Raw genomic sequence first — 13,193 nt, forward strand, 5'->3', positions numbered from 1 at the left:
ACTGGTTTTTATTAAAACAGCACAATGCCAAATTCAGCAGACAATAACCTTGGGTTCCTAGAGCTTCAGTTTGCCCCTGTAACCCTGGGAATGTCTTCTTCTTGCTACTCAGCTACAGGCACTGGCTGGACAAGTAGAAGTATTTCTCAGGTCTTTGCTGGGAATCACTTATGACTGGTCTACAACCTGCATCACATGCCAGGGTGAAGCAGAGAATATTAACGCCCCTTCTGGCCTAAAATTAGGAGTGGTTGGCTCAAAAACATGGGAAACCATGGCTCAGCTCCTTGAAAATGGACAACATCATGCAAAAATCTAACAAAGTTATTGTTATGCGAGGGAAGTTTTTGAATACCATCAGGACTATTTTTTCAAGTTACATGAACCTCAGCATAGCTCCTGTTGGATGAAGGGTGCTGTTCGTGTTTTGCACCAGTAGAAGATCTAGTCCATATACTCCCTGCTGATCAGTGATGCTGCCAGATATCCCCACAGTACTGTGCAGCAAAAGCTATTTGTACAGTCACTGGGAACACAGAAGAGTAGCAACCTTTGAGAGATGCTATCTGGCTGGCTTCAAGGCACTTAATTCACTGATACCAATTTGAGTGCTGAGCTAGAAGCAAGGTTTCCAATAAGCTTGCAATCACAAGTGTGTTTCATAAAAAAACAGAAAGAAAAATCTTGGAAGATCTTATCTTTTCTTAATTACCTCAACATTTCAGAGGAGAGATCCAGTTCTGGATTTGGACACCTAAATAGGTACATACAAGCAAGTATTTACTTGTCAGACAGACATGTGTAAACTCATGTTATAACTAATAGAGATTTAGTCAATACAACACAGCCCCCAGAGCAATCTGAGCTGAGAGGATGCATCAGGCACCAGGGAAAGAAGAGACTATCAGTGTCCCCTTCTGGCCTAAAACTGTGAGCCATCAGATCCATGAAAAGGGAGTGCATTCCTCAGAACATGCCTAAGACTATACCACGCTGAGATGTTTACAACCAGATGTCAACTAAAATTGGAGGGAAGGTGATTAATTGTCCCCTCTGATGGGAATTTTTGCATCCATTTGCCCTGGGTGCTGTGCTTGGAAAGTTACAATCACAGTACAAGGAAGCCTAAATGTTATCACTGGGTCAGTGTTGACTCAGAGGAATGTGTAATCAACGTGTACTTGAAGTTGACCCTTTCAAGCCTTTCCCTGATCATCTGTTCATACATAAGTTACTCCCATCTTGTTATGCAAGGCAGAGCTTGAGCAAACTAGACTGCAAAGCAGCTCAATGTAGGTTTTTTTTGTTCCTGGCTTGTAGTTGGAGTGAAGACATTTACTTTGCTAAACTTTTTGTGACATTTCGTCTCCTACTAATTATACCCGTATTATGAACTCTTGCTTGCAAGTGGGCTTTGTTCTGGTATCTTTTAAGTCTCAGTTACAATACCCTTTACAGTATCACATTAAAAATAATCTTTTTATTCTCAAATCTCTAATCCAGTAAAATCCTCACAGGTATTCTCCAAAAGGACTCTCAGTGTGCTCCTGCACAGACTTGGGCTACAACTGTATACAGTTAGCTTTAAAGGAAATATGTTTACTGCTACAGAGTCAAATTTCCTGCTCCTTAAATGCTACACTTGAAAGCTCTGAAGATTCTTAACATTTTTGAAGTAATGCCCAGAGAGGTTAAAATAATGTTTCCCTTATGCTTTATAACTCATCTGTCTCCCCAGTTTACTGTTCTTCCTACAAAGGACCCTTTGTATTATCTGACTAAAGAAACAGGCTTCAGCTAGAAATACAAATACAGAAGTTAGGTTACCCACATTACAATTGGGTTTTGGCCCAATAAACTGCTGTTTCAGCTCTTTATGCATAATGCCAATAGAGTTTTTAAAATGTTATGAAGAAGGAATATATTCAATTCATCTGAGAGTTACAAAGGAGACTTATGTCATCTCACATAAATCTTGGGTTCACACTTGCCCCACGTCATGCACTGGCCCAACATGAGAGATGCAGCAAGAACGTTGTTGGATACAGGAAGCCATGAGGGACAGACCTGAAGTAGAATCAGTTCTCCACTGCATAAAACTCCTTCAAATGAGAAGAGGGCACTCTAGTTAAAAAACACCACTCAAAGCCCCCAGATGTCAGATTCTACCTTTGATGTCTACCCTGTAACCCAGGGGGCTGTGGCAATGGTGACAGCTGGGGATGTGTCATGGCAGCTATGCCGGAACATGCACTGGAGTAGTGACATGAATGCTGTCTCCCTGCAACCATCTCCAGATCAGCCCAGGCTTCCCCAGCAGGCTACCCAACCTGACACTCAAAATACTGCTGGCTCCAAGTTTCCAAGCGTAAGCCCAGCAGGAAGTGACTGGTTTGAGGAAGCCAATGCTGTTGGTGCAGTGCTTTGTCATTCTCAGAAATATGCCTTTTTTTGGCTGGATTTTCATGGCACTGCCCTGCTACTTGCTAATGAAGGTACTTGCTATAATACATCTAACTCCTGAGTATTACAAAGGCATACTGTATTTCCAGTAGCCTCCTGCACATTCCTACACCCAAGGTGACACCTGAGCTCCCTGGTGTTCTTGGCATGTTTATTAATTGCCTGTATTGGCTTCTGGAAATTGCATTGCTATCTTCAGATTAAACCCAAAAGCTTTGTAGCATGTCAGCCAGCAGCCTCAAAATATCAGGAGATAAATGTGTGGCAGAAGATTCAGTTTGCAGACGCAGGGTTCAGCTGGTGGATCGGTTGTGACATGCCATGTGTGTAAGTCTCGTGCCTAGCAAGAAGGAAAGCGCATCCCCTCTGTCTTCCTGAAACAAGGTTTCATATGTGACATCTTTATGGCATCACAGCTGACTAAACACTGTAATGTCATCAGTGCCACATAAAGTGAACTGCTGTCCTCCTTTCCAACTTGTTTGCAAAGCAGCATGTGGGTAGGTATTTCTACCAGTAACACAATGAGAGTTTTTTAAATATGAAGGAAAATAAATCATTGATCCATCATACCTGCAATTTACCTGATACTAAGGCTTAAAGAAGAACATTTACTCTTGCCATGCAATGTCTGGCTTGCTGACTAAATTATCAAATAAACCCCCTAAGTTGCCCCCAAAGGTTACTACAAAGATGTGTGGCATTTCTCTTGTTTATAGACAATCACCTGCTCAAACACCTGTAATCACACAGATGCACCACAAAAGCATGCTGCCAACAACGAAATGGCTGAAGCTCCTCACACATCCACCCCTACAACACACTGAAACATTAATCCATGTGCAATAATTCTCCATAACCTGCTCACTGTGTAAACTGATTTTGGTTCTGGAAGTTGGTCCTGATCCCTGGGGCCACATGCAGCACAAAGCGATGCAAGCGTACATGTATGAGAAGCTGCTTGTGGATGTGTGTCTTTGTAATGTCACTGCTTCAGCAACAGCAGAGACATACTTTGTAAAAACCAGGAAAATGTGTTGGGAAAGCCACAAATGAAGAGACTGAGAAGACTGGGACATGAAGGAGCTCCTCAAACCAATTTAAACTTCAGAGAAAAAATTCAGATTTTCAGTCAAGGGTATCCCTTTAAAAATTTAGAAGATTTGTATGGGGGGAATTTAAGGAACTGTGAATGTCACCTGCATCCTCTGTTTAATGCAGTTTCTTCCTTCAATATATAGCTAAGGGAATGTTCTTGGACTGATTCTGTTCCTGCAGCTGCCTTTTCTTTTCTCTCTGTAAGCCTGTACAGGCTCTGAGTGTGTCTGCGATAGCTTTTTTTAAATCTGAGCTTTTTGAGCAGCCCATCCCTGGGAAATCGCAGGGGTTACTGCTCATCCCTTGCATTTTTCACTTTCAGAGCAATTGGAGCTTCTTGCACTTTCATTATGGCATCTTTTTGAATTTGTCTGCTCTTCCCGCAAATGGATTTCAAAGCATCAGGATAGTGTAGGCTTTTCAAAGAAGCCTAATTGAACTGAAATAGAGTGTTAGTGCCTAATTCACTCAGGCTCCCTTGGAAGCTTCCTTTCCGTACTTATTTGAACACTGCTTCCCTGAAGCTTAATGCCCTTAAGTACATTGATTGATCAATTAATTTCCTATTATGATGAACTTAAATAATTTGTACATGCTGGTATTGGGTATCAGCTTCTGAATATATCATTACCTCCTTGTCACCGCAGAGCAGCTCTGGGATTTTGCTTGTTCCCTGTCAGATACTCTGTTTTCTTGGAGCAAAGCTGCTCATCTGCATAACTTTGGAGACTCTTTAAAATGTGCCTGAGAAATTATGCTACCATCTCAACAGCCTAACTGCAGACCAATGATCTCCCATCTGCTCTCACGGTCACCAACCCCTTTTCCTCTGTTGGATCTTGCCTCTGAGTTGCCATTCTCTGTCACTGCCAAAATATTGCTCACGGGCATTTATAGCATTTTTTACATAAATCCTCTTCTCATTCTCTCTATCACTTTTTCTTGCCCTCACTGACAGATACATGGCTTTCAGGTGGGCTTTGTGTTTGCTTAGACTAATTTGCCAAGTCTCAAATTCATCCCAGTGGCCCTTTCTGTTGTTACACCCCTTGCATCTTTCCAGTCAACTCTCCTTTGGGCTTCAAACACTTGTAGACGTTTATCCCTTTACAGCTGTCATTAGGCCAAGCCATGCATATTCACATCTTTTAATCTTTTTTAACTCACATCAGTTCCTTCAGTCTTTTAATCATTTGTGTTGCTCTTTAATTTACCTCAAATTTGTCTACACATCTCTGTTTTTCAGACACCATGAAGATGCCGTTCACACAAATCTGCCTCCAAGGACACGAGTTCATAGAAGGCCTTTTAATGCTTTAATGGTGGAGAAATCGAATTTTACTGCTGGACAGCATGATTTTAAACAGGGTTTAAAAAAAGGGCACACAATTATATCCTTCAGAATGCAACAAAAGGTGACTGCCATTCAGCTGAGCCTCTTGTCTGTCACCCATCTCTGCAAGTACCTGCCTCTCTTCCAGCACTGTTCTGGGCAACTTGTTGAAATGTTTGTCCTCTCCACACTTCTTGTTCCTTCTCAGGGTGAGAGAGAAGATTCATGCAAGTGGTAGTCTAGGTTTCCCAGCCTTTGTTATTAATAAATATGCTACTATCCTTTTTATGTTAGAGAAAACACACACAACTTCGGACTTGGAGCAGAAGACGGGAAAGTTTCCAATGAGCTTTGGTATGTCTGTGCCCTGTTCAGGCAGCAAATTGCTGCACATCCAACAACCTCGCATCTCCCCCATCCCGTGCTGATGCTGGGCACGACTACAGCTCTGTGCAGCTCTGTCAGACCTTAGTACTGGCAGACAACAGCTTGTTATCCACCGGATCCTCCCAACAGCCCACATGGGAGGCACCACTTCCCTCCAGCTTACAGTGTAAGAAATGGGGGTAATAAGGTGAAACAATCTGCCCAAGGCCATGCAGAGAGCTGGGGGATGAGCTCAGGTGAAGACTGCTTGGGGCTGGCAGAAATCTTTGCTTGTTCAGATGGCTCAGACTGTGCTGGTTTCCAGGCAGTAAAGCCTCCATTATACAATATATTTTTTGCATGAGTTCCCCGGAGTTGTAATAAGCTTATCAAGGGGATAACTGTTAGGATAAACCCTACAATCTTGTCCATCAGTCAGGAAGAGAAATAAACAGAGAAAAACCCAGTAGATTCAGCTTTTCCAGATGTGTCAGTCGGCTACAGGCTTTCCACTCAGTGACAGGCAATCAAAGGGACTCCTACAACCAGCACTCTGCATCTGCTTGTACAGGAAATTACCTAACTAGTCCAGACCTCACATCACAGGCTGCTTCTTTTGGTTAGACTGATTTTGTATGACTGCACCTCCAGCAGCACTGAAATAGCTCCATAAACGTTACCATATGAGCTGGCATGCTGCTCCAATGCACTGGATACGATTATTTACCAAATCCTGGCTTAACACAGATGTCATTCTCTGCCTGCCTCTTTGTCTTACATAGATGGATAAGTAACCTTTAAAGGACTGTTATTCTCTGTAACAAGGCTCAGGTGATGCTGCCTTTTGTAATGCCATGGAGCACTTTTATAAGCACCATAAGACTTCATTTGAGCACAATTTGCAAAATCAGAAGTCAGTCAGAGAGCAGCTTTTCAATTTGCCTTGCAAGCAATCCTGGCTCCTTCCCTGCCACTGCTCTCCAGAATGGTGGGGAATGAATTAGGAAAAGCAGAAATAATTAGATACCCAAAGAAGAGCTTTTAGAAAGGCAGAGAAGAGCACGAAGACAGCAAACTCAGTGCCCTTCCAGGAGAACAGGAGGCTCTGCTGAAAATCTCCTTCCCAGAGGCTCTCAGAAAGGGGTCTGGGCAGGAGGGAAGGCAGTGATGGATAAGTTGTTATAAGAGTACAGCACAAGGAGCTGCAGTGCGAGGAACATTAGCAGTGAGATTTACTGTCCCCAGGTGTTAGCTTGCACCTGGAGTGACATAAAGCCATTAAAGCACAAGAAGTTTTGGAGGGCTGCAGCTGCCCCAGGGGCAGCGGGTGCTGATTTAGAGAGAAAGCTCCTTCTATAAGCTGCTCTGTGGGGATGTCTCTGCAGAGCAAGCCCCTGCAAAGCTTTGCCAGGGAAGATGGACATGGAGGTGAGACAAACAGTACAGACCTTACCCTCTTTGTGCCAGACCCACCTTTGGGAGAATCAGAAATGCAGTGCTTAGAAGAAGCTGCCAAAGAGGCTTTTAATCACCTGCTGTTGGAGCTATTGAAAATAAAAATGTGACAAAAGAGCCTGTTCACTCAGGCAAAGGGAGATGGGGAGAGGGGAGATACAAAGAAAACGTGGGTCGTGGAAATCCAGGTCCTGAAAGATTTAGCTGCCAGGACTGCCTTTGGGAGAGGGAAATAAAACCAGACCAGTCCCCTGAGGAGTGCAGTAGGGCAGGAATGATGTCTTGGGTCTACAGCAATTCATGGCTGAAACCTCTCCAGCAATATTCCCAAGAGATCCCCCTGAGTGCAGGGGCAACAAGCCTGTTTCTGCACTGTTGATGTCCACATGCTGGTTCCTCACTGAGAGCTGAGAGAACACATCTCACCAAACTGTGAATGAAGTCCAAATATCCATGCAAGAAGGTCCATCCCACCTTTGGTATTGCCACAGTCACCCAGCTCTGCAAAACTCTGTGCATCTTGTGGGAGCTTGGGTATTTCCTGGTATGGTGTGCCTTGCTGCACACCAAGCACGGATTTCCACACATCATCTTTATCAGGAATAAGATTATTTAGGTCTATCTTCCTTCCTATCCACTATCAGAGCTATTTGTTCCTGGGCTCTGAAAATGCAGAAGTCATTATTGTAAAGACGGTATTTTTCATGGTGAGTTCCTACTTACAGAAAATAAGTACCCATTTAACTAAGAGCTTTATAATAGATCAAGCCATGCAGTGTGCAAAAAAAGTGAGAGCTACGATCCAAAGAATCTAGTTTAGTGGTAGGATTGGGCATGAAAATAGTTATCTGCTCAGTATCTTTAATATTAATTTATTCAAGACCCTCATCTCTGGATAAATACAAATTAAAAATTAAAAGCCTTTGTAAACTAGTGCATGAAACCAAAGCACCACAGAGAAATTTGGAGAAGCAAATAAAACTGCCCCAAGCAAACTACAAAGGCACTGCAGAACCAGGCCAGAAGCGAAGAAATCTGGATGTAAAAAAAACCCCAGAAAAACCAACCCAAACAACTGCAACACGAAAGGAGAGGAGGAGGAGGTAGTGGTGGAGGCAGCAGCAAGAGCACTTACAACCCCCAGTTCATGACATTGCCTTCTGCAGGGCACAGAAGGAAATACCAAAACTAGCAATTCTGAAAATGTGACTGGGACCACCTGATGAATGACACCTTTTGCTTGCACCAGGCAAACAGGCTCCTGCCACAGAGCTACCGTGCTCTGACGCTTGGGAGTAATCCCTGAGGTTGCATTGGGTTCAGAGCTCAGCTGCACAGAGTTGAACACTGCCATCAAACTATAAGAAGAGAAATACTGAGTAAAAAAGTGTTTCTTGAGGCCAGTGAGAGCTCAAAAATAAGTCAATGATACTGTGTAAATCTTTTAGGCAATAATAATATTGGGCAACACCAAACAGCATCGCCAGCACACACTGGAGATGGTTGAAGGGAGCGGCAGGTCCCCAGCTGAGCTAGATCACCTGCTCACACAGGGCAGGACAAGTTTTGAGAAAGGCCCTGGAGGCTGCAGGCTGCTGTCAGGGGCCAGGGGCTGAGCTGGTGGTGGCAGCACAGGCAAGCAACACTTGGCCTGGCATGGAGGACTCTACTGTCCTTAATGCTCTTACTGTCATTCAGCATTTTGGTGAGGTTAGGAATTGCTATTTCTTCCACTTTTCAGGTGAGGGGTAGAGGTGCAGCTGGTCTGGATCCCATCCAATGGCACATTTAATATCCCACTGCACATCTAGGTGCTTGAATTCCCATTTAAATCACGAAGGTACAGCTTTTTATGATGTGAATGTGTAGCCAAGTATTTTCCTGAGTCCCAGTCTGATCTATAAGCAATGGGACTGTCCTGCTTAAACCAGCCAAAACTGTGACTGGGGATCAACAAATTCAGAACAGACCAGCAATTTTGGTCTCCAAAGGCAGGGAAAGGGTGAAAACAACCTTGTCCTTCTGGGGTCTGTGGAGAGAACTGGCCTCCAAATGGAGAGTTTGGGCATTCAGACCATCACAATTTATTACCCACAAAAGCCGACTTGCAAGAGCTTCACTGAAGGCAAGTGGCAGGTTTTTAAATACCACCAGGGATGCCGTCTGGTCCCAAGGACAATCACCAGCCTCCAAACAGTCATTGCTTCCAGCTTTTATCTGGAGACAGTGCTGGGTAAAGTAATACACTCACTTTCTTTACTCAAGAGCAAACTGCATAGCTCAGATGGTTGAGGAAAGGCTAACTCTAATAAATATATAATACCCAGGGGCTTATCTAAGCAGCCAATAAAGATACAGAATCTTTTTTTCATGTACTGAAGTTACACTCATTCAGTATGTGGCATCAAAAGAAATACAGATTTTTCTGACAGATTTTATTTCCCACTGTTACTAAAATGCATCCCCTTCTTAGAACAGCATCTCACACAATTCTAATCCTTTCTGATTTATCTCTGACCAAGCCTGCAGCCAAGAACTCGAGGCCCCAGTTTCGTACCATGCATGTCACAAACTAGATTTTGATTCTAAATAATCAGATATGGGGATCAGATTGGAAACTACATACATTTTGTGCATAGCCTGCATTCCTTTCCCTTTTTTATCTAAACTGCCCATCCCATCTCCTATGCACCCTCATGTTTAAAATTTCATGGAGATGGTGTCTATTTTAAAAGAGGCATTCATGGGAAGGGAGCAGAGTGAGGCTGCTGAGATTATTTTTACCTGAGCTCTGATTGCAGCATCCTTCTTAATCCACTTTATCACTGTTTCATACACCAGTTCCTCTGCTTTGGTGTTCAGGCTGTCATTAGACATGTAGGAAATAAAGTCATCTTTTGAGATATTAAGTATCTCTTCTTGGTTTGCCACCTCTGGGAAAATTTGCAGGGCGTATGCTTTGGCCATGTTGTATAGTTCAGTGCACTGCATAGCTTCAGCCATGGCTAATATTCCTAAGCAGTTGCTAGCAGTCAGCTGTTTTTCTAAAAGGAGCAAAACAAACAAACAAACAAAACCAAGTGAGAATTATTAAAAGCAAGGTTTACATTTTTAATGAGATCATGAAAACAATCAGCACCGTGGACAAACTTTCAACCCAAATTAATTTCAGGTAGGTAGGTAGTGGTAGCATCTTGGGTTACTTTAGGATTGGGGATAAAAGTACAAAAATCAAAGTCTGTCTTAACAACTCAGCTGGAGATGGGGAGAGAAATGCACTTCCTGAGTTTGCTTTTTGTGTAAGCCTTCAAAAGGCACTGGGGAAACATACTGATATAATAGTAGCTGGGGCTTCCCAAGGGACAGGAGCCCAGCCAAGAGACTGCTGCTATTTCTACTGCCTACAATGCTGCTTTAAGAAACAGCAAAAATGTAAATGCCAGTGCAGACACTTAAGAATAAATGCAAACAGCACTAAGGACATTTCTGAGGATGCTGCAGTCACTTTATGGTAATTTTTGCCCTGTTCAGCTACTAAGCTATTTCAAATAAAAGAAAAAAATCCTCCCCCCTTTTTTTTTCAAAGGAACTTTGTTGCTCCTCAATGTGATGACATCCCTTATGCAAAACACAGATTATACCAACGCCTTCTGTTAAATGTTGTGTAGTGGGTTTCAAAGAAAATCATGCACAGAGAAGACAGCATTATCTCCTACCCAGCAAACAGAAGTAACAGCACAGTGTGTAGCTTTGCGTTAAAAGTGTGCTACACCATACATTCCACTGTACTTTTTTTCTTTTCAGCTATTCCGAAGAAAAAAACACCAATTTCAGATATTTATAAGAGGAACTCACAGATTCTTGTCATCTTTTGTTAACCAAGCCACTACTAATAGTCAGAATATATTCTTTTAAGATATAGGACTGAGAAAAGCAAAATATAAGAGAGACAGGCTGCAATAGATCACAAAAGCATCAGTACCATTGGCAGGTTTCTGGGCTGTCAGAGGAGAAATATATCACATTTGGGCAGTGTCATATACTAGTGCACTATTTCAGAGCACTGGCCAGGAATGTGTGATAGCCCCACATCCCTTCAAACAAAACTCTCCTCAGATTGCTTCTACTGGCAATGCTACACCCAGCTTTTGCCTTCATCAGATTTACAACCTGCACACTATCTATATGTGGCTTTTATTAAAATGGGATTATGAACTACTTTATTTTTGCCTGGCATGAGATTAGTTTAGTGTTTTGTTTTTCCCTAACTCTTTTTATTTTCTTTTACTGATCCAGCAGTCTTGAAACTAGGTTATCTCATTTTGCATCAATTGATTGTACTAACTCCAAGAAGCCCATTTCCTCAAGCAGACTCGAGCAGCGGCACTGTTTGCTGTCAGTAGATTTTGTCACTCAAAGACTACCTAGAGACAGGCTGCAAACTGATAGCTATAAAACACAAAGCTCCCAAAATTTCTTCTTTTTTTTTCCAGGAAAGAAAAAAAAAAAAAAAAAGAAAGAAAAACCTCTTCCAGGTTCCTTGGTTCTGTCTGTAGGCACAACTTCATGTATACACATGGTTGGGGGTAAAAAGAATCATCTAATAGAACCTGAAACTCTTGTCACTTTGCAAACTCCCAAGTCAAAGATCAATCTGACATTGCTCCACCTTATAATTAAGGTAATAATCAAGTTTGATTCATGAAGCTGCATTTACTAGTACATGATGGAAAAGACTTGCAAGAACGAGTCTGCCTCCAAGGGACCAGGTTTGACTCTATCAAGAGAGATTCCCGTAGCACTCCCAGCTGAGCCTGCAGTACAGGTCAGAGAAGTCTGGTTTCTTCTGATCTGGACAGGTTTTTCTACCTTCTAACAATGCTGAGTGACTGATGCAGCTTGTATACTGGTGTCCAAGCAGCTCCACGTTGTCCTTTTGAGTGTTACTCCTTCCTCTTCCCCAAGAAACTGCTTGCTGGCAGACCCAAATGACCTTATCCCTGTCTGATTCAGCAACAATTGTAAGGCCATTTAGAGTGGGGTCCCATGGAGATACAGACTAGAGTACACTCAGGAGCCTGGTGACACACTTCTTTCTACTATGTTCCTTGTGATGTGATGAGCACCACAGGAAGGTGGGCACAGTGGTGTCTTCTTAGGATGAGGGCTGGCATGTGAACTAGAGGGGTTCATTGCAGGTGAGCAAGGCAGAGGTTGGGGCAACAGCTATAAGTGGTATGGAAAATCTCTATCTTGTGAACAAAAAACCCACGCCCTCCATTTTTTGCCTCTGACTCAAAATGTGGGGATGAGATTGATGTCTTTTGACCCCAGCTGTCTATGGTGCAACTGGGCAATCACATTAGTATCCCTCTACACTCATAAGCAAACAATTCTAAGAAGCGATCTGGTAATGTTTTGGATTAATCTGATAATATTTTGGGAAATGACTTCAGGATGAGCAGAGCCATGCATTACAATGCCTGTTACTCTTCATTAACTGTAAAGAAAACCTCCATGACTACTTCCACTGCTATAGACCTCTGGTCTATAATACAGCCCATCCCAAGTGACTGCATTTCAGGGGTACTTCTGAATGTTGACATGACAAAGGCAGCTAAGGATCAGTTCTGCTCCATCCGCTCCGGAGCCATTTTCCCCCAGACACTGACATGTTTACAATAATTGATGGTTTTGCCACAGTGGCACTGGACTTCTAACAACACATTTTTGTGGTGTTTCACCTTGAGTCTATTCAGAACGTGACCGCTGACTACTAAGCTATTCCTGATGCTCAAGGACAGTTCATAACCGATTTACAAGTGGACTTTAAGGATATCAGATGTAATCTAGCAGGCTCTCACTGGTTTGAGTCAGTGCCAGATAGCATATTTGTTTCTATGTCACAATATTGCAGATCAGCAGCTGGTATTCTCCACTTGTGTTAGACATGATTTTGGAGTAGGATCCTGTGCAGTCATCATGAGATAATCAGCCAGTCAGACTGCTAGGACTGCATTTCTGGGAATGGGACAACTTGAGGTGAAGTCAGAGATAAATGGTATGTAGGAAGGATTACTCAGCGAGATTGTGGTAACAGTATGATGAAAGCTCAGTGATGGACGTAATCCCTTCTCTGTGCATTCAGTATTGTATTTCCACTTAGAGATGCTTTCTAGATGATAACTGAAATTAACATAAACCATCCACTTCTTCATGATATTCTGTGCACGTTCTGTTGGGGATCTTATTCCTCAAGTATTCCTACTAGTGTCAAAAGCATGTGAGGATGGGAGATAGGTGGAAGACTTCTTGATACATTCTTCATCCAAAAAAATTCACTTCCCCTGTGAGACAGATTTCTTCTATCTTCAGATATGGTTGATAACTCAGTTTCTTCAGTGCTGGGCAGCCTGGTTCTCCAGCTGACTCAAAATTCTCCACCTTGCATAAGCTAAAAATTCTACTTTCTCTCAAA

The 13,193-nt window shown here is 42.7% G+C and overlaps 1 protein-coding gene across 2 annotated transcripts in view; it reads right to left on the reverse strand.

Moving 5' to 3' along the window:
* The window catches only part of KLHL29 (kelch like family member 29), a 399,407-nt gene that overhangs the window by 43,698 nt on the left and 342,516 nt on the right, over window positions 1-13,193 (reverse strand). For both annotated transcript variants that reach the window (XM_034061213.1, XM_031046691.2), the window contains one exon: window positions 9,500-9,759. In XM_034061213.1, the coding sequence (XP_033917104.1) occupies window positions 9,500-9,759 (260 nt within the window). The remainder of the gene's footprint in view (window positions 1-9,499; window positions 9,760-13,193) is intronic.

Source organism: Melopsittacus undulatus, chromosome 3 (assembly GCF_012275295.1).
Source record: "Melopsittacus undulatus isolate bMelUnd1 chromosome 3, bMelUnd1.mat.Z, whole genome shotgun sequence".
Lineage (NCBI taxonomy): Eukaryota > Metazoa > Chordata > Aves > Psittaciformes > Psittaculidae > Melopsittacus > Melopsittacus undulatus.